Consider the following 25102-nt stretch of genomic DNA (forward strand, 5'->3'; position numbering starts at 1 on the left):
AGAAATTTGTCCAGATAGCCTCACATCACTTTCATTAGTAAGGCTGTGAAATGATGTGAGGCTTAAAATAGGTGGTCAGAAAATTGAAAGAGGGTAAGAACACAAAAAAGAAAGTTTCACTCCAACTGCATCAAGTGACAATTAGAATAATGTTAGGTTCTTTTATTTTGTACGTTCACTCTGATTTTCATGGGTTTTGTTTGAAACGTACAAAAGTGATAACTTCTGAATAGTTAAATTCGTGTTCTTTAATTATTATATTCTTTTGCCTAGTACAAAGCTGATTTTATTCACAGTCTATTCAAGAAAACCATCCAGTAGAAGTCTTAAGAGAGTTCACTAAATGTTTAATATAATCATCTATTTATTATTCACCTGGTTTCTGCACTTTGATAATGGAGGGCATTGTCATATAGATTAGTGGGTGGGACAATAGCTGCAGTATTGATTCTGGCAGTCTTGATTTGGAGATGTCATTTTTATTTTTCCTGAATTGCTGTAGCAGTGCTGTGTAAAGTGAAAGTCCAGAGGTGCTTTTCATTCTTTGTAGTGTCTTTTTTCCAGTCCTGATTTCCCATTTTGTTAAGTGTTAGAATAGCCTTTCCTGCCTGTTGAGAGAAATGTCCTCATCCTTGGAGAAAATCCTTATTTAATTTCAATAAATTCTAGTAGACTTAACCAGCACGGTGTCTCATCACGCAGGTGTCAGTATCATCAGAGAACAAAAGGAAAGTCCTCTCTTGCTGAATTCACATGGCTGTAGGTTATTTCTGCAGTTTGAGACCTCCTGGCCTTTCATTTGATAATTTTTCCTTTGGATCGATGTATGTTTAGTCTGCTGAAGGGGTGAGATGAGAAGTTCTGTCTGTGCATGAAGGGCACTGAATTATGGAGGAGACTCCAAACTGACTTGGGGAGGGCTCTGTGCCATCAGCCCTGCAGGAAGCTCTTGGACTCATCCAGCTGTGGGGTCATATCTGCACTTCTGGTTTTGGTCAAGCCTACAAGAGCTTTGAGGGAAAACATCTGGATAACTTGGATGCCTTGGATCCTCCAGACCCACAAATTTCTGGGTGTGGGCTTGGACAGAGAACAGAAATGGGATTAGAGATGTTTGAGAGTAAACAAAGATCTGTACAAGAATGAAGTGACTCCTGCTGTGTCTGGAAGGCCCAGCTGTGGAATGGTGTCAGTGCTGCTGCAGATGTTTTGCTGTTTGACAGTATGGGAATGAATCTGGAGCTCTGGGCATGGCAGTGGAAAACAGGCAGAGGTTTTTGCTGTGGTCCATGTTCTTGATGTGTCCTGTAATTGGGAGCATGTTGCTATTTTGTTTAAATGTCTCTTGCAGGCAAAATTACATCAATATTAATTCAGCTGTGATGTAAAATTGCTTGTCTGTCTGTAAGAGTTAATAAGTAAATGCCTTTTCAGAGCTTGACTATTTTATTCTATAAAAATTCTACTGAGTATTTAAATGAGGTTGTAGTTATTGAATTAGACATGAGTACCTACCACTGGTAAAAAATGTTGAAAATGCTCTTTCATTGCATCAATCCTCATCACTTCATTGAGGAAATTTTGATGATACCCCTTTCCATATTGGTGGAAGTAGTTTCTGTTTTTTATTATTCATGCATGTCATCCTGGAAAAAACTACAAATTGTGAAACCAATATGGAATTAACACTAGATTTAAGTAAAAGGTAAAATTTGATTTTTAGTTAGTTTAGTGTGTGCAGAGATAAACCTTTCTCAAAGCATGGTCTCTATGACCAGCAGTTTCTGACTAAATGTGACACAGTGTTCCCTGTTGTCTACTGATGATAATTTACAGGTATTTAAGTGCTGTGCTCCTCTGAAAGACTGGGGTAGGCAACATTCTTGGTTTTTTGAATGAAGGACAGTATACATTCAAACTAAATTTGAAAACTGTCCTGGAAAGTTTTTAATTATACTTTTGACTTTGTTTTACTCCATTGCTCAACAGTGTCAATGATTAACATTTCCTATTCAGTAAGCAAGAGACTACAGAAATATTTTTGTTACACTCAGATTCTCTTAAACTTTTTTAGAAATCCTCTCTTTGATGATTTTTTCAGTGGGGACATGACTGAGTGGGGAAATATGGAAATACTATTTTCTGATCAAGCAAGGATGGCTAAATGAGGAATATGAAGTTTCCAGGATGTTACTGTGGTCACACTGTGTGATGTGCTGTAGAACTGCTGTGTCTTCATTCCCACTTTTTGTCTTCTCTTTGATTGGAATCATAGACAGTGGTTTTCTTCCTTTTTGGGACTTAGGATATTATCTTTGAACAAGATACAGGTAATGGATTTTAAATTCCAGTGGATAATGTCCCTAATGCCCATATCAGAGTTGAGACAATAAAATCAAAAACACAATAATAGAATCTATCTTCTGGCATAGCAAAAGCCTAGCTTAAAATATGTGCTGATACTTAGTGATCAGCCCAGTCTTTGGCGTTTCAGTTTGATCTCTGTTTTTGTAGGTGATGAAGATGAGCATGGTATCATGAGACAAGGATCTTTGTTATGAATTCAGTGTAGATATGAGCTTTGTGATTCACCACCACCATAGGATTTCAGGGAAATTTAGTTGAAATGTGAGAGAGCTTAGCTCTGGTACAGGTTTGTCCCTTCAGCACTTCACTTGCTCATTTTCCATATGCTGGTAAAAAAGTAGGGTACTGGGTAAGGAGAGCCTTCCTGAAGGATTGGGATAGAGGAAGCTTCAGTTCCACAATAAAAATTTAATACTTCTTTTAAGCCTATCTACTCTTAAGGTCTGTTTAAAGAAGTCAGATAATGCTTCAGGTACATACAGTTGCATTGTCTAGAGGAAGTTTGTGCCTTTGGTTTGCTTTGCCCTCAATGAGAAAAAAGCCTGTAAGAATTTTAGAGTAGAAGTGGTTTTTTCTGAAGGATTCAGAAATGATAATTTATGTGTGTTGTGAGTAAAAAAGTCTGTGAAAAATATTTGTTGAATTTTGCATTGCATCTGCTAACCAACCTTTTTTCCTTATAAATAATACTGTACTTGGAGAGTGGGAATTAAATCAATGTGCCTTAAGGGAGTTGATTTTAAGCACTGGGGTTAACCCCTGTCCAATGTCACAGTGGGTCCAGTTCCCCACATTGACTGCCCTGTCACCTCCCCCTTGGCACCACCTGTGGGGTTCCAGGGGCAGCAGATGGGATTGGGGTTGTGTTCTCTGGGGCTCAAATCTACCCTGAGTGAGGCTGCTTCTGATTTCTCTTCTTGTGTGACCACTGGTGTACAGGAAAGGATTTTGTTTCAACCTGTCCTCTGATTTCAGGCAACAATGAGACTTAGCTTCTTTCTTAATTCCTCTGTGACTTCAATTCTATTATCTTTTAGTTGCATTTCAGCTGTCCTAGTTTTATGCAGTGGCCTGAGAGGCAAAACAGTCCTGTTTAGTCTTGTTTCTGCTCCAAGATGGAGTTGTTAGATGGCATTTCTCTTTTATCTTGTATGGTGCCATCATGAACAGAGACAAGTGAGAGAGGATTTGAAGGTAAGGAAGTAGAATCAGAGCCATCTTCACCTATCATGGGAATATGAAAGAAAGTTACTGTGTGAGGAGCTGGCAGGCTTTTATGTCTGCATTTGCAAGTAATGGAGCAATTGGTATTATTTGAGTTCTTGCATGGTGCTGGTGCTGGGGAAGGGAGGAGAAAGTGGACAAAGGAGCAGGCAGGTGCAGTGGGGGATGTGTGTGATCTCTCCTCTGCTGCTGCTTGGGGGTCTGCACTGCTGGAATCAAAAGCAACCTGGCAGCTATAAGTGAACTTGCACTAATTTTGTAACTAATTTGTGAGTCATCTTCTCCGAATTATCAGATATGTTAGTGTATTTCATGCAGAAAATTAGTTTCTCTAAATTAATAGAGAAGATTAGACTTTCAAATACATGAGGATATCTGGAGTTCAAAATTACCCAATCCTTGAAGAATCAAAAGCCATGCACCAAAAACGTTACATGTAAACCATTATTTTGTTATTTTCTTCTGTAACAATACTTGCTGATCCACTTTGTTAGCCATATAAAAAACATTGATTATAGAGTAATACTTCAGTAAAACATCATTTTTTTAATCTATGTTTTTCTTTCAGGGCAATTAAAGCATTTCAGGAGGCGCTTTATGTTGATCCCAGCTTTTGTCGAGCCAAGGAAATTCATTTGCGACTTGGGCTTATGTTCAAAGTGAACACAGACTATGAGTCTAGTTTAAAGGTAGGTTTAAGTCCTTTCAAATTGAATTTAACATTTCTTACATGTTGTGTGTTGCATCTTAAAACTGCAAGGAATGCATAAGCATGGAGCAGTCATAGACCATCTGCTATAGAAACCGGAGTGCTTTAATGTGAAGTGTCTTAGTCCTAACAGAAGAAGGATGGGTTTGAGGTGTGTGAGGTGCTACACTCTAGATGAAAAATTTGGTGCAGGGCTCTTGTTAAAATAGTGAATCTCAGAGGAGACTGAGGTTGTACTGAATGCTAAGGGAAAAAAAAAATAGCAGCTTGGATTATTTGATTTTTTTATTTTTATATTCCTTTTTTTTTCCCTAGCTTCCCTGTTGTAAACTGGAAGTCTTTGGAATTAGAGACATTACTTTCTAGTAAACTAGAAAGTTTTTATTCAGAATGATGTCTTTTTTTATATAATTGTTGCTTTTCTAGCAGTTAATTATTCTTTTATTTCCTGGCTTGAGAGTCTGCTTCTAAGGCAACAGTTTCTGGCTAATCAGTTGGAAATGGTTTATGGTAACACAGTGCTTTGTTTCTTCTGTACTTCTTCAAATTCCTTACTATTTACATTCTTTTCTGGTCTCTGATTGTAATCTGGCATTTTGTCTCCCTCCATTCAGCACATTTGCCCATTTTTTTCCTCTTTCCATTTTCTACTCTACCCACATGTCCTTTCCTTCCTGGCCTCTAAATTTAGCTGTTCTGTGTCTTGGAAAAAGGAAGAGTTCTTTTAACGGACTTGCATGTGGTGGGAAATCCACCTGCAGGGCTGGGAATTTTGCAATTAAGTGTAATTTGTAAACACATTTCTGCATATTAATCTTCCCTCCAAATTATTGAAAACAATAAGTGTTTTGTTTTCAAGATTCTTACAGCTTTCTTTTCTTGGCAGATTGTTTTCTTGAGTTGTCAGAATCACATTGTCCAAGATTTGTAAGAGTAGGGTATTGCTCTCAATTTTTCCTTTCAGTTTTTGTGATGGAGGGAAGCAATTCCCTCCCCAGGCTTCCCTTTTCATCCAGAGCCCAAGGTTTCACCTACAGAGATTGGTGGAGCTGGAAATTGTGCAGAGGAGTAGAAAAGATTCCATGCAATGAATGGTGAAAGAGAGCAAGGAGAGGTAGAGGTAGATCCCTATTGAGAAAGGGATTATGTGTGAGCTTGAGTGATCCTATTTACTTACACTTTGGCACAGATTTGGTATGTCATGATATATATGGAATAAAAGAAATGCTGAAGTACATTTTGGTTTTATTTTTGAAGAAGCTGGGAGAAAACAAGATTAAATTTACAAGGATGTGGTTGTCTTCTAATCAAGTAGTAGAAGAAACTCAATGATCTCAAAAGGTCTTTTCCAACTGTTGTTGATGGTAGTTGATGATATGATTTTAATTTTTGATATAAATTGATCAAGAAATAGATAACCTTTTTCTGCTGTGCCATAAAATTTGCAATTCTGTCAGTGAATCAGGTATTTAAATAAATATTATGATAACTCAGTTTAAATCATTTCTTGTGTTTGATGTTCACAACTTTGCAAAACAAATCAGTCACTTACCATGAGGATTTTGAGTATACCAAATTGCAAGTTTTCAAAACACCAGCTACAAATGGGAAAACCACCAAAGTAATATTTTGAAAACAGAAAGAAATTAATCTTTTTATTTCAAAATTATCATGATTCCATTGCTTTTATGTGGCATATGGTTAAGACAGTTAAAAAAACAAATGGCCACAACAAAAGCAGGTTACCCTGGGGCAAAGGGATGGTCTTCAAAGGATGGTGAAATGAACAGGGGTGTTTGCATTGAAGGTGGTTTCATGTTTTTCTTAAAGCAATATAACTACAGATTGTTCCTAAAAGTTTGCCTCATTTTTTACCATGCAATCCTGATTGCCTCATTCAGCACTCTCAGCCACATTGAATTGAGTGATTTTTCATTTTTTTGCTTTTCCCCATTTGCAGACTGAGGTGGATCAGAAGTCTGAGCCAGCTCAGCTTGAGATGGCCTGGTTGGTACATCCAGTGCAAGGTTGATGGAATGGGAAGGAGGGCACAGAGCTGTCTTATCCCCTTCTGGTTCAAAATGTAATGAGAAACTGCTCTGGAATTACCAACTGAGACACCTGAAGCAGAGTTTCTGGTTTTTTTCTTTGCTCTGGAGGTTGCAATCCTTAGTAAAGAATAACAGTGAGGAGCGAGAGACCCAGTGGAACTCGGTCTCAAACACTTTGAGCTGTTTCCAGTTCAGCTCAGCTGTGGATTTAAGGTACAGTCCAAGGACTTATCTACTTTGTTTGAAAACAAAGTGTTACTGATTGAAACTCATCAGTTCAACATCACAAGATGTCAGTTGAGGAGAAAACTTAAGTAGAACAGGGCTGTAGCTTCTTAAAAAGCCAATCTGACTGTGATTTTTAAAAAACATTCTTAAACCAGAACTCTGAGTGATGAGAATATGAGAGGCAAGACAGAAAATGCTTCCTTAGTGAGGAGAATGAAGTGCTGGTGCACAGGTTTTGCTCAAGCATGGGGAGAGTAAAATGGGGAGGGGATGTGAGGAAAGTGTGAAGGGATGTTTTCACACAATGTCTGTCTCATTCTCTGAGACACAGAATATCTCATCTTTGAGCAAAAGAAATACAAGAAACCCAAAGCAGTGAAAAGACAGAATTGTCTTGTTGTGCTGTTTTTAGTTTTGTGGACTTTTTTAAAAGGATCCAGGATTTTAGAGAGTAATTAAGGGGGTTGGGGTGCAGCCTGCCTGTGGCTGGCCTTGAGCACAGACCTTTTTCCTGGGGCTCTTTGCCCATTTTGAGCTCCCCATTCACACGGAGGCAGAAAGTGGAAGTTGCTTTTTCATCTGCTATTCGCTTGTGGCTGCTCTGGATTTCACAGATTGTACCAACGTCGCATTAAAGTACTTTGAAATATCATAATGTTTTTGATGGTATTTAAACATTCATGTTAAGTCTGTAATTGCTAAGAATAAACCATTGCCAACAGATGAGTCATTGTCAGTGAGAGGCATTGTCAGTAAGAGACTTCAGGCAAAGGGGGAAGATGGAAGTCTGAAGGTCATATATATTCCATGTTTTTCACAATTTTAGAGCATTAACATAAATCATCTGTATTTTATGTAAGCAATTTAAGCACAAAATTAATTTTTACTATTTTAAGATGTTGATGATCAAGATAATTGCTAGAGTGCTGTTTAACAAGCATAAAATCAACTCCCAGTGTTTTTTCAAAATCAATTACTGGTTTTGCCTGTTCTACAGTTAAGATTTGCAAATTACTGTGAGAATCCTTGACTTTCTCTGTTATCCCATTGCCATAAACTCTTGCAACACCAATGCTGTTGAAAATTACTTGGCCTTCAGGCTTACATTAAGGGGACAAAAAAGTGACCCTTCTGTTGAAAAAAAAACAGTCCTTGTCTAATCTGGCAGATTGGGCAGTGTTGCCTTCAGAGGTGAGACATGAAAGCTGAGTTTGCCCCTTTCATCAGAAAAGTACAATTAATTCCAAAATTAACTGGCAGTGACTTTGGGGATAGATTTCTTTTTTATAGATTGATGACTGTAGCAACACCATGCTACTGAGGTTCACCTCACAGTCCAGGTTTTTTAGTTTACCATGTCCTGCTGCTCCTTTCGTGTTTACTGTTTTTTACAAAAGACACAAGGAGTACTGTGTTCCATGGAAGTAGCTGTAGTGGCACTGTGATAATCTGGAAGGAGAATAAAGCAAGATCTCTAAGAATCTAATGTATATTTTTATTCACTGGGGAAATGTAGCTGGAAAAAAAATTCATCCTTCTGAGTCCCTGCCACATTATTTCTGACAGCCACTCACTGTCATGGTCATTTTCCTATTTATTGAATATTTTTTTTTTTAATTTGGCCTCCTTTTTTATAGGTGCATGTAATCATCTTGTCTAGCATGTGTGTCTCAGTTCTTCTCTGAAGTACTGTTGAATCTTAAACAAATTTTAGAAAATCTGTGGGAGTGAAAGATTTCAAAGAGAATTTTGGAGGACATTCCTGTGCAACATACACTGCTCCAGAGCCCTCTGAGATCTGGGAGCTGAGCACGAGGTGCCAGCTGTGGGAAACCTTCTGGTGCTCATCCTGCTTGGTGCTGTTCAAGTCTTGTATTTTTATTGGGGATTTAGGGCCGTGATCCTGAAAGCCCTTTGAATGCAGAATTCATACTTAAGGGAGAAAAGAAATCTTTGGGTTTTTTTATTTATTAGATTGATAATATTGAGGGAACAGAGGGGGTGAGATTTTCTGAGGGTTTGGTTTTATTGAGGGGAAGCTTTGTTTGCTTTTGTTTGGAGATTTGTGGTAGGGAAATTTTGGGTTTTGTTGGATTTTGTTTGCTTTGTGGGGTGTTTTTTTTAATGGGTGGGCAGTAGTAATGCTGGACATGAGCAGGTTGGTTATAACAAACAAAGCAGTGTTTTGCTTTGGGAATTTTACTTGATTTTATTACAGGTACACCCTGTACCCAGTAACAAAACCTTTAGAAGAATGAGAACTCAATTTCTCATGTTTTCAATTATCTGCCTTTTAGTAGAAATACTGATTCTGTCTTTCACTTACAGAAATTTTTCCTCCTTCTTTATACACAAAACAGTTATTTCAGTAGTTTGCTTCAGGCTTATGCTTTCATCTTGCCCGTAAAACATCAATTTAAATATAATTTTAATTTTTTAATTATTCTTCTAAAGATTCTCATTTGTTAGTAATGTTAAGACATGCTGCTTATATTAGGATAAGAAAAAGTCTGCAAAAGAATTAAAATGTGCATGAATAGTATGAATATGCATGAAATATAAAGAAATTAAATGCTGATGTACCGATGAACAGCTTGAAGTATTTATTTATAGTCAGTCAGACACTTTTCTAGCACTTATTCAAATATTTCTCCTATATATATATACTTATGAAAGATATTTTTAGCTAGTGCAGCTATTATATGCTAGCACAAAACTCTTATAGACATATCATTCATGTTTTATATTCTTTCTCTGATTAATAAGTAAACAAGTATTTAGGAAAATTTTTATTTTCTTTTCCTAAAAAGAAATTTTAGGAAAATTTCTGATTTTGAGCCTTCATGTGTTGTTTAACCACCCAGTTATCTTTCTTGAATGGGCTTAAATTAGTAATTTTTAAGTTTCAACATTGTACATTGAAACCTTATGTATTTTAATTATTAAAAATAACTAGTCAAAATACATGCAGTTATGAGACAGTTTCTCATGTCTATTTTTATGTCTTGAATTCTACGAGGAACAGCTGCTTTTTAGGTAAAAAACCAGGCGAAGGGCTTTGGCTCTCGCAAGTTGGATATCCAAGATTTCAAGTGCTTCACACAAAAAAGTATTTTGTGGAAAGCAAAATGAAATTAATCAAAAGATAATTAAAAAAAATGTAAGTGGTTGGAAAGCAGCATTTGGGACTGAAATTTCTCTCTTAGTCTTGGTAGTTTGCATATGTCAGTGGTGGAAAGACGCATAGAAGAAGTAAATCCATGGAAGATTTTTAATGTAGCATGGCACTGTAATGAAACTGCAGGAGAGTTATTAGTGTGACTGGTTTTGACAGTGGATAATGATACCCCAAGGTCTGCCCTACAGAGTATTCTCTTTTATTAAACTTACCTAGTTTCACCTGGGTTTTTGACTAATTCCTGTAAAACAGAATTACAGGTGTATGTTAGAAATGCCATGATTACAAAGAGGAGTAAGTGCTAAAACTGAATTACTCTGCTAATATGTGGCATCTTTGGTCATTTGGGAGATGGGGAAGAACACACCATGGGAAGAGGAACAGGTGGTTCAGAAGTTGAGCATTCAATCTAAGGGTATTGGTGGGACAACCAATATCTTTAGATACCCTTATTGGCTGGATGGGGCAACCCTGGGTGTATGGACAGCCTGGGGAATGATATGGTGGAGTGCTGTAGAAAAGGGCCTGGGTGTCCCAGTCAGTCGATGGCCGGTTGAACATGAGCCAGCAGTGCCCTGGCAGCCAGGAGGGACATCCCTGTCCTGAGGGACATCAGGGACAGCCTCAGCAGCTGGGCAAGGGAGGGCATTGTCCTGCTCTGCTCTGCACTGGGGCAGCCTCACCTCGAGCGCTGGGGACAGTTTTGGGCACCACAGTGGAAAAAAGACGTGAAGCTATTGGAGAGTGTCCATAGGCAATAAAGATGGGGAAGGAGCTTGAAGAGAAGCCATATGAAGCTGAGAGCACTTGGTCTGTTCAGCCTGGAGGAGACTGAGGGGAGACCTCACTGCAGTTACAGCTTCCTCATGAGGGGCAGGCACTGGTCTCTGCTCTGTGCTGCCAGGACCTGAGGGAATGGCCTGAAGTTCTGTCAGGGCAGGTTTAGGTGAATATTAGAAAAAGGTTCTTCCCCCAGAGGGTGGCTGGGCACTGGAACAGGCTCCCCAGGGCAGTGGTCGCAGCACCAGCCTGGCAGAGCTCAAGTATTTGATCAGTGCTCTTAGGTACATGGTGTGACATTTGTGGATGTTCTGTGCAGGGCCAGGAGTTGGGTTCAGTGATCCCTCTGGGTCCTTTCCAGCTCGGGATATTCATTGATTCTGGTGAGCTTCATTCGTGGACCTGCTCCTGAAGAGACACCTCCATCCAGACAGATCAGATCCACTTTCATCAGATGTAATCTAACTGCAGGGTTGGCATTCAGGGCATGCAGAAATCACAGAATCCCAGAATAGTGAGGTTGGAAGAGGCCTCTAAGATCATTGAGTCCAACCTATGCCCTAACACCTCAACCAGACTATAGCACCCAGTGCCATGTCCAGTCTTTTTTTAAACACATCCAGAGATGGTGATTCTACCACCTTCCTGGGACGAGCATCCCAGTACTTTATTATTCTTTCGGTGAAAATTTTTTCCTAATATCCAACCTTACCATCCCTGATGTAGCTAAAGACTGAGTCCTCTGGTTCTGTCAGTGCTGCCCGATGGAAGAGACCGACCCCACCTGTCTGCAGCCTCCCTTCAGGAAGGTGTAGAGAGCAATAGGGTCACCTCTAAGCCTCCTCTTCTCCAGGCTGAACAACCCCAGCTCCTTCAAATGTTCCTCACAGGGCTTGTGTTCCACAGGGCTGGTCCCTCACCAGCCTTGTTGCCTCCTCTGGACGTGCTCAAGCATCTCCACATTCTTCCCAAAGTGAGGGACCAGAACTGGACACAGCACTCAAGGTGTGGCCTCACCAGTGCCAGGTACAGGGGAAGAATGACCTCCCTGCTGCTGCTGGCCACACAATACTCAGAAAATACTCAGAGTGTAGCCACAGGTCGCCAGCAAGGACTGAGCTGAGCTTTCAGTGCAGCTGTGGGGGCTGGAGGCTGAGTCCTGGCACGACCCCGGCTGGGGCGCTCAGTGCTGGTGCTGCAGCAGTGGCAGCAGCTCCCAGTCACCCCCGTCCCTGTGACATTCCCCTGCTGCTGGCAGTCTGTCAGGCTGTTAGCACAGGAATAGCTGAATTCTGATGTTGCAGAAATAATGCATAAAAGGTGGAGGCAAGTGGGGGTGTTGAGATAGCTTTGTGAAAATCACTGTATAAGATATTGGTCAGTAAATTCAGTGGCAGCCTTTTTATGGCTTGCAAAAATACAGCCTGTGTGATCTTTCTGTTTGAAAATCATTTTTCTCTTAGAGCTTGTCAGGACGAGATTTTTCAGAATGCACCGCTGCTATTCAGTATTTGTATACGTGGCTTTTGTTCCTTCTGTCCTCCAGCAGGGTTTGGTTTTTTTTCTCCTATCTATAAGTTGGCTTTTTTTTGAATGTTGGACAAAAGTACCTGAGTGTTTACACTACACAAACCTTTCTGTTGCGAGCTGAATTTGTTCTGAGCTCAGAAAACAGTGGAGAGCAGCAGGATGAGCTGCTGTAGCCACACACGGAGCGTGTCCTCTCCTGACCCTCTCCCCTGGTCCCAGAGATGCCTGGCAAATGGAGGCTTGGCACCCTGCCCCAGCTGGTTACACAAGGCTCTCCGTGTCCTACTTCTCTGAACAAAAGCTGCTCTGAGCAACACGGGCATCACACCTAGGTCACACAGGCAGAAAAAGCCATCTCCTGACAGAATTTTACTGAGTCATGATGGAGCTTTCCTTCATGGTAAGTCGGTGAGGATTGTCAGGTTTCAGAGGATGGCTTGCCTTGCTTGCTGAGTATGTGCAGAGCCGAGAACTATTAAACTTGCTGATGTCACCCTGGAGAGGAGGAGGGAGTAGAATCACTACAGAGGTCTCAGGTTTGCATGTGTAAACAGAGACAGTACTGAAAATCTTGCACTGAAAAGGGTTCGTTTTGCTTTTGTCATTTATTGATTAAAGAAACAAGGAAACCTTGGGTACTTGCCTGTTACATTTGAAAGCATCGCTGTTAATTCTGTGAGAGACAGCATGTTAAGTTACCTAAATCAGCATCCCATTACTGTTACTTTACTACCAGACCTAGTGCTTTCATCAGTTCTCTTTATATGGAATCCACTGTACCTCTCATCCTTGGAAAGGTTATCCTCGGAATTGTTTCCACAATCAGAGGCAAGTCAAGGACTCCAGAGGAGATGGAATGGGCTGCAGATAACTCTGCAATTACAGATGGCTACAAATCAAGGTGATTTAGGGCTTGGCTGATCTTAAAAGTCTTTTCTAACCTAAACGATTCTGTGATTGTGCCTTGAGCCGCAGCCCTTGAGAAGAGCCTGTTAGTTTTTAACATTCAGAACACTGCCTTCTAGGTAAATCCTCTTACTGGGGATTTGAATTTCTATAGACTGCTGTCTGCCTTGAGGTATTGTGTGTCGTCTCTGAGCTGCAGCGGCCTCTCCTGCATAACAACTATTCCACACAGCAGTAGCCAGCTCAGTGCTGCAATATTTGAGAGGGGTGCAGATGTTTGCCAGCCGCTGCTGTTGGTTGCAGAAATGGAAGTTGGAAATTATTATTATTTTTTAATTTTTTTGGTGCTGGTGATTGTGATTAGTGGATCTTCATTTGAGGTTGATGGGTTAGAATGTGTGCATGGGGGTTTTTTTTGTCTGATTTTGGGTACTTAACGGGGAGCTGTGTGTTATTTATCCGGCACGAGGTGTAGGTTTGCTCGTGTGTGTGCATTTCAGAGGTTCTTGGTTTGAAAGGTTCTGGGATTTCTGTGTATTGCTTTTAATTGTGATTAATGTCTGGTGCAAATGGTGTGTTTTTCTGTAGTCACTGGCTTTGGTTTATCAATTTCTTTACCGTTTGTAGATTAGTGAACAGTGCAAATAGAAATTTATCACACTAAGAAAATTTTCATGTTGTGGATTTTTGAATTTCAAAAGTTGGCTACTGTAACAGTGAATATTTAATTTTTAGGAGGCATTGCTGAGAATATTTCTGCTTTTTTTTTACTGTATAGCACTTGATACTGTTGGCATACTTGTATATTAAAATGGTTAGCTATTGCATGGTTGCCTGCTTTCTCTCAGTGAATCTCACTGCAGTAACCCTTCAGAAAAGCTGCTACAGAACAGTTGTCAATCTTTTTTCTTTAGATCTGCTTATTTTTTTAATAGCATTGCTAGGTGAGAGCAAATCTGTTCCATTCTGCTTTATCTTTCCATAGTAATTGTAAGTGATGGTGCAAGATGACACATCTGTACAGGAAGGATTTTGTACCTTTTAGATCAGTAACACTCAGTTGTACAGGCCAGAGCCTTTTTTTTTTTCTTTTGGCAGGCAAAATGCAATTTAAGATAGAGCGTTTTATTTTTATTTAGGGTTTTTTTTTTAAAGTTGTCTGCTTAGTAGGATCACTATGGTAACAGACTAAAGGATGTCTCTGAGGCACTCAACCTGCATTGCAATGTAAGTGAGGGGAGACTGTAAGTTGTCTGCCTGCTGAGCAGTAGGGAAAGGAACAGACACAGCAGAGAAATAATCTAATATTTAATATTTGTAAGCTATTATTTAATGCTTGTGTTAAGGTTAAAAAGTTATTTTATGGTGTGAATCCGTTGGTTTTTGTGTTCTCTTCTGGGGGGATATTGCTAAAATGTTCTTTCTAAATCATGAATTTGTGTTGTTATTTAACTTGAGTTTGGTTCATTTTTTAAATGCTGTTAAATGTTACAAATTATCTTGATGAAGGGAGTGAGGAGGAAGCTGCATCAGTGTATGTCAGAGCTTATGGAAATGTCAGCATTCTTCTTATGTCTTGCTATGGACAATATATTAATTTTTGAATTTTTTGTCCCTATTAAAATTAGGGTTTTTTTGGAAATGTGAAGGTCTGATAAAATCTTACACATCTTAGAGATGTGTTTTGTATAGACATACTGTACTCAAGGAATTATTATCACCATGAGGAAAGCTAAGTAGCATCTAATGGCTGAGTATAATACTGAAAGTGTTGCACCTATCCATTGATACAGACTTTTTTTTCTTCCCAGCTACTGCAGTAGGCTCCCAGTGCCACCTAGTTTGGCATGCTATAATATATATAATACTGTATAATGTATTAGTTTGATCTAAATTATCACTTTTATGCTAAGAAAAAATAAAGTGTACTAAAGTGTCAGTCATGTTTTGTGTACTAGAAATCACCTGACACTGTATTTTGTAAATAACTGTATTCATTAACAGTAGTATCTCATAGGGTAACTCTTAGGCTCCTGTGTTCCTAGGCCTTATTCTCTGTTGAGCTAATATGTCAGTTAAAATTTCATACCATGTGGGGATTTTCTCAGAAGTTTATGGAAAAGCTCAGGCACTGGAGTTTCTGTGCCTGTTCCATTCATTTTAATACACTTGTGTCTCAAATTAAATAGTGATCAGTGAATTAACATGATGTTACAGACAGACTTCATTGCTCTGCTCTTGTGACCTTCTTTATAGATGAGTGAAAAACTTACCTCAGAACCTAGAATGTTTTAAAAGATATTTTTTGTATTCCTTAAAGTGATTAAAATTATACAAACTTTAATGTTTAACTGAAGTTTTCTCAACATCTGGAGGAGAGGATGTGAGAACTTATGACCTCCTTAGGAACTCATGTTCTAATGAAGAGGTATTCATATTAAATTCTTTTTGACAAGAGTTCAAATTTTTAAAAACTTAAAATCGCTCAGTTTGTAGGGAGAGTGTTCTGTTTTTCTAGATGGATTGAGTGCTTGAGTATTTATCTCCATGAGGCTGTGAGCTGGTGTCTCTGCAGTCCCAGTTGTGTGTATAAAAACTTAATCTTCCAATTTTGACCATTCATTTGATGCCTTCATTATTTTAGATGCAACCCCAGTTGTTTTATGAAGATCTGTTGCTATCTTACATTCCTAGAAGCATTGAAGTGTTTGCAATAAAAAAAATTTACTTTCCTCTAGTAAGCAGTTGAACAGAAATTGAAAACTGGTTTTTTTAAGACACATGGTAAAATGCAGTATTGATTTTCAAGTACAAAATTGATTTACTCTTAGTAGTTTGCCCAAGTGATAGTATTACTTTGTTTGAAAAGCAAATAATTCTTTTTTCTTTCCAGCATTTTCAGTTAGCTTTGATTGACTGCAATCCCTGCACTTTGTCTAACGCTGAAAGTAAGTAACCAATATGTATTTATTTTGTTGTGGATCTTTTTTTTTAAGTCTTATGCTTGCAACTGTATGAATTTTTAATGAACCAGGTCTTCAAAATCAAAATATTTGGTACTGAGAGAGGGAGACTACAAAACCTGTCTCTCTCTCAGTGGAGACAGATGTTCTAGAGGAATTGTGGATTGTTTTACCAAATGGAATAAGTAAAAATTGAGACTTAGCTTATTCATTACTCTGAAGGCTTGAATTCTGGAGGAAACTTTTTATTTGACTTGCTTTTTAGATATTTATAAACCTGGAGCTTGTGCCATGGCACACATTTAATACCAATTATTTTAAAGTTTGCATGATCTTGATAATCTGTAACTTTTCTGTGATTACTTCCATGCCATTTAAATTTATAGATCCAAAATTCAGCATCAACCTTACTGTAGAAATAAGAAAAAAACCCTCCATATTTGATTTTTATTTTTTTTATGATATCAACTATATATTAGTCTGTACTTGAACATGTTAATCTTTAGTGCAGTGTGATCTGTCATAGGCAGAAGGTTCTGTAGGCTGTAACAGAGTGTCCTGCAGGTATTTATCCATAATTAGTGAAATTCTATACAAGAATAAACATTATGTCTCCGTGTTTTGGAGTCTGTAAGAATTAAAAGGCAGAGAGTTGTGAAGGAAATTATTCCTTCAGTTTTTAAGATACCTTCATGCTTGAGCTTAAGTTACCTCCAAAATCTCACTTCAGAGGCATTGGATGTAATATTTAAAGCATTTCTATAAAAACTGGATGGAATTGTGAGTATTGTGTCAGCAAGGTAGTGAAAGGCAGTTTGTTCACATGGCTGAAACCACTGGCTGTATCAAGGAGCCAGCTGTGCTTCAAGGCTGTCTTCAAGGCTTTGTTACTTATCAGCAACAGGCACAGATAATTTTGTAAAAATTTGCAGAATTCTCCCAGAGTCAATAGGCTTTTATTGCTTTTCTACCAGACATGTGATTCTTTATTGTATTTCATGTTTGTTCATATTCTTTCTCACTAACTTTATGGGTTTTCTCTAAACCTGAATTTCTGTAAGGTTTTCCTAACCTTTCCCCTCCAGTCCCCTCTGCCCCCAGATTTGTGTAGGGGGCTTGGAAGTTTTCCCCACCTGGGGTCACCAATTGTGGTGGTGTTCACAGGGGTCCCAGGATGAGGGAAGAGATGAGGATCTCACTCCATGTTTCAGAAGGCTGGTTTATTATTTTATTATGTATATGATATGGAAAGAAAATGACATATTAAAACTATACTAAAATAATAGAAGAAAGGATTTCATCAGAAGCCTTGAAAGGAAAGGAATGGAATAATAATAAAATCTTGTGACTGACCAGAGAGTCCGAGCCAGCTGGACTGTGATTGGCCATTAATTAAAAACAACCACATGAGACCAATCAAAGCTCCACCTGTTGCATTCCACAGCAGCAGATAACCATTGTTTACATTTCTTTTCTGAGGCTTCTCAGGAGAAAAGACCCTAATGAAAGGATTTTTCATAAAATGTGTCTGTGACAGAGGGCTGGCCCCATGTAAAGGCTTCAGTGCCTGACCAACCTAGAGGAGGAGGGTGAAGAGCACTGAGAGGGGCTTGGCCAGGTCCCACTGTGCTGTTCTGGGAGGAGAACTGAACGCCCTGCCCAGCCCCAGGGTGTTGGGTACCCTCACTAAATGCTCCATTTAACCCTCCCCCTTGCATTTCTAAGGGCTGGGTGAGTAGCAGCATTAACACTGAGTGTGTTCCCAGCAGAAATGTTTGAGTACTAAGCATCTCTTCTTCCTATTTAGGCAGTCTCTAATCTGACACCTTTAATTTTCCTTTTCCCTCCAAGGCATCACTTCATTTTGGAGCTTCACACTGAAAGGGTTTTGTTAGGAGGCAAAAAAAAAGAGGAGAGAAATTTTTAGATAATGAACTCCTGAAACAAATGCAGGGCTTTTGTTTCATCAGTACAGAGTGAAGTTTGATGATGCAGTGAACATAATGGGTGTGTTATGTGCCCCTTAGCAAGGAACACAAAAAGTTTATTAAAATTTTAGATGATGCATTTCATTCTGACCTGGTTTCCAAAGTGCACTCGGCTTCCTTCTTTACAGCAGAGGACAAAGCAGTGCACAAAGGGAGATTTCCCCTCCTTTATGACCCAGAGTGAAGCCCTGAACTCCATATTACCTGTTTGTATGGTAATTTGGTGTCACACTTTCCTGTAGCTTCAAGGGAGAGAATCTGTGTAATTGAAATAAATTGAGCTTGGCTCAAACCACAGGTATTTTCTTGCTTGTAATCCTGACGAACATGGAGCAAAAGTCTGTCTCAAAGGAACTTTTCTTTCCTCATCAAAGCAGAATGAGGATTACATTCATCTCAATTAGCTTTAGCTATCTACCATTCCATGGATAGTCCAGGTTAGCAGTCCTCAAGTCTTTTCTGTGATGATTTGAGCAGTGTGAGGGTAATTTTCTCTGTGCTTTTACTCTTGAACAACCCATTTTTCTTTCTCCAGCCAGCAATCTTGCCTGCACAGGCTGCTTGTGGTATTTATGGCATTCTGGACAATTGGTATGAGGAATTGAAAATGCTTAACAGTAACAATCAAAGTATCATCTGTAATTAACACTTCTGATTCAGTTTAACAAGGGGAAAGCAATTCCTAAAAGGAAGGAAAAACACCTAAATTTAAGATCCCATATAAAACTGGCAGTGTGTAACATAATGTTCTGCAACCCAGCTAGTCTGTTTCTTGGCAGCAGAATGAAAATGTTTATTTCTAGCTTGGATATGTACAGAAAATACTACCTTGTGTTCTCTTACCTCAGCTTCAAGAGATTTTATTGCTAAGTTTACTGAAAGGTTAATGGACTCTCTGTTTCAGAATACAAATAAAATCCATGGACTGCTTTTCTCAATAGCTGTTTGCAGTTTTTGTGCTTTGTTAGGATATTAATTTTCTGTCAGGTCTGGTATATTAAATGTAAAATATCAATGTAAAAAAATACTTTTGGTATCTTCAAAACCTAATTTGTCTTGGGTTTGCATTGATAAATTTGAAACATTGTTTATCCCTCACTTCAAAACACTGCAATTGCTGTTGTTCATTAAAACTAATAATTTTGATTTTCCCACTCTTACAGTTCAGTTTCACATTGCCCACTTATATGAAATCCAGGTAAGCTTTTAAGCTCATTATCATAAATTGTGGTTGAGTTTCAAACTATGTGATGTAATCAGTCTGAGAAATTTGGATTGTAGATGCTTTAGTAAAGTTTGACCAAAGTCTTGAATTAATTGAGAAACTTAACTTGCTTTGGCTAAATTAAAGTATTTTTTGTGTGGAGTGTCATGGACTAGATATCTTAATAAACATAAATTTACTGATCTCTCAATTTAAATGCAAAAAAAATCAGAAAATACAACTTTGAGGAAAATTCTTTTATGAGATTCTATTTATATTTAAAAGATTATATGTAGATTTAAAAAGATGAAGTTTCTCAATTCATTTCTATATATTCATATTGTTTCTCATATACACACACAGAATCAATCCCAACCAGCTGCCCATGTGCTTTCTAAGTATATTTGGTATATCTGACATGAAATTTTCAAATTTAAGTGCAATTTTAAAAGTTTTAAAATTTTCAAATCTAATTGATGCATGTGGCATTAGGGATCTGTGGTCAACAGCAAATAAAGCTGTGTTACTAATTCTGGGTCAAATCCTACCACAGAGCTTTTCAGGTGAATCTTTTTGGGAAATTACAGAACACTTCCTGAGCTTCCAGAATATAAATAAATTGAAACCAAGTGGCTACTCAGACAGCTATGGTGTATTTGAGATTTGACTGACTGGTTACATAATGTAGATGTTGTGCCCTTTTGCCACATTTATAGGTATCATATGACTGAGGAAGGGATGTGAATAGAAACACAACCTGTTGCAAATGAAATGGATAACAGACAAACTACATTTTCAGTCAGTTAGAAAGTACTGTCTTTTGATGGCACAGTGAAAAATGGCCTGAAGTATTTCTATAGAAATAAAATATATGAATCTGATAAACAGAATATTTTTCTTTTGAGTGCTTTTGGTGCAAAGTTGTATGACAGGACAGAAATCTGCCATCCCAAAGCACCATTAAGCAAATTTGTGGATTGTTGTGGTTCTTACTTGGCTACCATCCAGATTCCATTCAGCACATCAGTTCTGTTTTACTCCAGCAGATCAAAAGGAAGTTAACCACCCCAGATCACTGTGCCAGGTGTCCTGTGTAAGAGTGTGATCAGTGGTAGCTGTGCTTAAGCTGAGCTTTCTGGCTGACAATTACAGCAGGAAGTTCTTTTAATGCGAGTCAGAGCAGAAAAGTTTCAGTGCATTCTGCTCTTAGGTTTGGGTTGTCTCACAGTTCTGGCTGGGAGAGGTATCTTGTTTTCTGGAATTTGACAGACTGATAACCAAAAGAGTCCTGGCTTCATTCTGCATATTACCTCTGACACAGTTAGAGAGGTTTTGGAGACAGGCTGGTTGCTTGGTTTCTTTTACAGGACACAGTGAAACAGTGTTTGAACCCCTCCATATACTTGAAAATTATATACTCTCTTAATATTAATGAAAAAGTTAATTCATTTCTTAATTAAGTACCACAATACTGCACTTTAAAGGATGGATTGCCAGGCTCTGGACAAGAGACAAGCCTGGTGCTGATGAGCAGTAGCAGTGGTTAATGCTGGTTTCTAATATCTCACCTCTGGAAGTGAGATGGCTTGTACAGTGTCTAAAGAAGGATGCTGGATTGGGTTCTCCTCCCCTTTTCCATTTCTAAGACCATTCATGATGCAGTCAAACATCTAGGACTTTGGGATTAGCATAGAGGCATAAAGTTCTTCCCTGTGAGGGTGGTGAGGCCCTGGACAGGTTGCCAGAGAAGCTGTGGGTGCTCTGTCCCTGGGAGTGTCCAAGCTCTGAGCCACCTCATTTAGTGAAAGATGTCCCTGCCCATGGCAGGGGGTTGGAATTAGATGATCTTTTAGGTACTTTCCAAACCAAACCATGCTGATTTGATGAAATAAAACCAAATGTAAACATGGGGACAGGTTTTGTTGGTATTTTAAGGCATATAGGTAATCAGATTTCTAAAGGGTAAATGCTAAAACAAATAACAAAAGTAAAAAATAATCTAGGTCTGGAAAATGTGCTCTATTTTAAAAGGCCTTTCTAAAACCTCTTGAGCCTGTAAACATATTTTTTTAATTAAGTGTGAATATTAGGCACTAATATTTACCTAATTTGACATCTGGATTGCTGCCTTCACTGTCATCCTCTACAGTGAACTTCTGTTCATTTGCTCAACATTCATAGTCATAAACTACAAATTTTGTTCCCAGTGCTAAATTTAAAATCTTTTCCTGATTGTTTTTCTTTTGCTGGACATGGATATTTTATTTATTTATATTATTTGTTTTCTTACCAGTTGTCTGCATTTCATGAACACCAATTAAAAATCTTTTCTACCAACTTCCCCTTGTTCCATTTGAAAGTATGTAATTGCTGCTTTAATTTTTCTTCCTGACTAGAATAAGGTTTTTAAATCATCAACTTGTCCTTTGTGATTTTGAGATTTCAAGAACTTGATAACATTTCTAAATTCTACTAGGTATTTAATTGTTTAGTTTTCTTCCCAGTTGTCCCTTCAAAACACCAATACTGATTACTGTGTTCTCCTTGCTTAAAACAAATGTAATTAAGCCACAGTCATTTGCATTTAGGTGGCTGCATTTATTTTTTAATGCACTCTTCATCTCTTTGCCAGAATGAAGTCTAATGTTGAATTACCTAAAAGCATATTTGTGGAAGAGGAGGCATGGAACAGTGGAACATTTAAAATACATTCACTTTAAGCAACTGTTGTTAGGGAACATAAAGATAAATGCTGACATTACTACCAAATAATTAATCAAATAATTCTCTATATCAAATAATTTAATATACACAAAACAGCTCATACAGTTCGCAAAAGGCAATAAAGACCCCCAGTCCTGACCTGAAAATGTGTTTCCTGTACCTGTTTGTGTAGGGAGTTGAAAATTGAGGATTTCTAGACTGTAGGCACACCTAAACTATACAGCAGATAATAAGATGTTGTACCTTCATTATCTAGGCATAAACCTTTTAATTCTACACGTGGTGGGACTCTTACCAGGACAACAAATATCTTGAAAGAGGCAGTTCAAATAAATATATACGAAAGGAAGGAAAGAGGCAAAATTATACCAGCCACAAATTACTGATGGAGCTTGGTTTTTGTTACAAATTTCCTGGGAGGAATTTGTATGGGGTTTTCTCAGATGTAGATTCACATTCAAGTATTCTCCTTAAAAGCAGAATATTCAATATTGTAGTGTAAGAAGGATAATGCATGTATGAGGAGTTGACAAAATTTCAATAATTTGCAAATTTCCCTCAATTCTTTTAAGTAGACAGTTTCTATTAAATACTATATCTGTAGAAGTTATTCTCTTACCATATATACACATCACTCATTAAAGCTTTCATATGCACTGTATGCAAAAAAAAAAAATCTAGAATTTTTTGTCAATGTGTTTGTGTGCTGTCAGTGCTGTGAAATCGTTGCTATTGGTGATCTGTTGTAAGCTCTATGATTAATCCCTTTACTTTTTTCCTTTTGCAGAGAAAGTATCACTCTGCAAAGGAAGCTTATGAACAGCTTTTGCAGATCGAAAACCTTCCTGCACAAGTAAAAGCAACTGTCTTACAGCAGTTAGGTATGTAAAATTAACTTTTACTTTCCTCTGTGTTTCGTTTTTGCCATCTTTGCCTTCAGCAGTGTTTTTTAAGGCTCCATTTCCAAAGGGAGTCTTAGACACACTGTACATGGTACGTGAGATTTTCACCCAAATCAAGCATGTAGAGGTAGATAATCAAGTCAATAAGAGAGGAGGAAAATATTTTGATTAAACGTACAAAATTAAAAAGCTCTTGTGTGTTAGATTTTGGGCAGTGAGAGGGTGGTTTTTCAGAGAAAGAGGGCAGCAGTTGGAATTCTTTGTTCTCTGTTCTGCCTCTGTTAACATCCCTTGAAAAAACCTAAATACTCCGTGTCAGACTAGAAGAACATGGCAACTGAAAAATTTACCTTTTCTTCCACTATAATTATACTGTGTAATGAAAACCAGCTACTGTAACTAAAAGGTTGATCATCAGGTGCCATTAAAAAACACATAAAAAGTGAAAAGGAATTATTTTTTTTAAATTGTCGTATTCTGTGTTCATAGAAAGCTGATAAACAATTTTTAGCCAAGAATTTCTAAAAAGTGGATAGAATAAAATGCCTTTATCCTCTATACCATATAAAAATATTTCCAGAATATTTTGTTAAAATTGTTCAACCCAGTACAGAACTCCTTCATTCACCTTCTCCATGTTCTTCATCTGATTTATTATTCTCAATATTAATTTAGCCTGCTTATGCCCATTTTTATTTCTTTCCCTCTTCACATAAGTGGTCATTTAACTCAAATTTGTAACTGGCATTAAGTTATGGCCACAGTGCTTTCTTTTTCTGTGGTGCAGGTTGTGTATGGATTTGGAGTGGGATAATTTGTGCTCTGTGACAGAATGTCAAAATCAGTGGGCTAATTTTGAGTCATCTCTGTGAAATCACAAGTGAAACTGCTGGAGGAGTTTGCTGCAGGACTCTGGGTGTTGCTCTTTTTGCTGTCACAGGACAGTGTTGCTTACATCTCAGTAAGCCCTTTGAATTTTATTTTTTTTTAGCTTGGTATTATGTCACCTAGTATAAATTGTCAGCAATTTCATCCAGAAAGGCTGTGCATCTGATCAGTGGAAGACAGGCTTCTCAAAAGAGCTGACCAGCTCTTTTTCGTCTCTGTTTGATGTATGTTGCCACAATAGAAGCAAAGGCACATGTTGTATTCACAAAATCCTGCCACAGGTCTCTGTGCTAGCAGTAAGAGCAGTGACTTTGAGAATTGTCTGCTGTCTGAAAACTGGATTAACTCTCTATTCAAACAGCATAGGTCACCCAGTTTTGTTGTGTGGGTAGCTTCTATGTGGAGAAAGGGATAGAGTGGTCTTAACTGGACCATTGAAGGAATAATGCCTTTTCCTTTGCTCTGCTCTGTTAGCAGTGGCATTTATCAGAGTCTGGTGTTTATCACAGATTTAGTCGTTAGCAGCTGGTAATAGAAACACCTCCTCAGGAAGCACAGTCCGGGTGGTGCACTGCTGCTTAGAAAAAATAATAGAAAATACCTGCCATCTGCCAGAATGCTACTTAAAAAACCCAGTCAAAACATATTTGTATTTGTATATTGAACTCTTTTTTTTTTCACTTTGACAGAAAAAATCAGTTTGAAAATAGCTTTTGTTTCTTTTCCTTTGCTAGTTAATGTTTGTTGAGCCAGATTGGAATTTAGGCGAGTTCAGAGAGAATTATTTGTCTTGTGAGAGAATTACTAAAATCTTTGCTGCTGTTGCTGGTTTCCAAAGCTGTGAGGGTGGAGGAGAACCCTGTGATTCCCAGATAGACACATATCCAGTTGAGCTGATGACTGCTGACTAGTTCAGGTAGACATCACAGTAAGATCTTCCTTCCTGCTCTTTGCTGTTCCATTTGCTTTCCAGACAACAATTCTTTTCACTATTTTGCCCAAAATCACATTAAATTAATGAGACTGAAGATCAAATCTGTCCCAATATTCTTTATGCAGTTGTATTCAGCTGTTGGATAAGGAAGAGTGTAAGAACAACATAAACAGCTTAGAGTTCCCAAGTGCAGTCCCAATTCTTTTTGGCTGGGGGCATTCCTAGGTGCTGTCTCTGAAATTTGATGAGGCATCTGAGGTTCTGAAATGGGGAAGAATTTAATGTCCTCAGAGACACTCACATTTACTAAAGAAAAAGTGATTGCCACAAGTTCAGTGTGAGAATGATTGATAAGCATGAAAAAAAAAGGCTCATGAGCTAGGCTAGCACATCAGAGGGATTTTTTTCCAAATCTGCTCCAAATGAGATCGCAAAGACCTGCAAAAGAGCATGGAGCATATGTGATGTGTGGACAAGGTCTGTGGTTTGGTTTATCATATTAAAAATGTCCCAGCAGTGGAAAAGT

The 25102-nt window shown here is 38.2% G+C and overlaps 1 protein-coding gene across 5 annotated transcripts in view; it reads left to right on the forward strand.

Annotated features, from left to right (window-relative positions):
* The window catches only part of KDM6A (lysine demethylase 6A), a 151743-nt gene that overhangs the window by 77804 nt on the left and 48837 nt on the right, over positions 1 to 25102 (forward strand). For all 5 annotated transcript variants that reach the window (XM_066545508.1, XM_066545509.1, XM_066545511.1 and 2 more), the window contains exons 6-9: positions 4160 to 4280; positions 15867 to 15921; positions 19088 to 19122; positions 22640 to 22733. In XM_066545508.1, the coding sequence (XP_066401605.1) occupies positions 4160 to 4280; positions 15867 to 15921; positions 19088 to 19122; positions 22640 to 22733 (305 nt within the window). The remainder of the gene's footprint in view (positions 1 to 4159; positions 4281 to 15866; positions 15922 to 19087; positions 19123 to 22639; positions 22734 to 25102) is intronic.

Source organism: Molothrus aeneus, chromosome 2 (genome assembly GCF_037042795.1).
Source record: "Molothrus aeneus isolate 106 chromosome 2, BPBGC_Maene_1.0, whole genome shotgun sequence".
Classification (NCBI taxonomy): Eukaryota; Metazoa; Chordata; class Aves; order Passeriformes; family Icteridae; genus Molothrus; species Molothrus aeneus.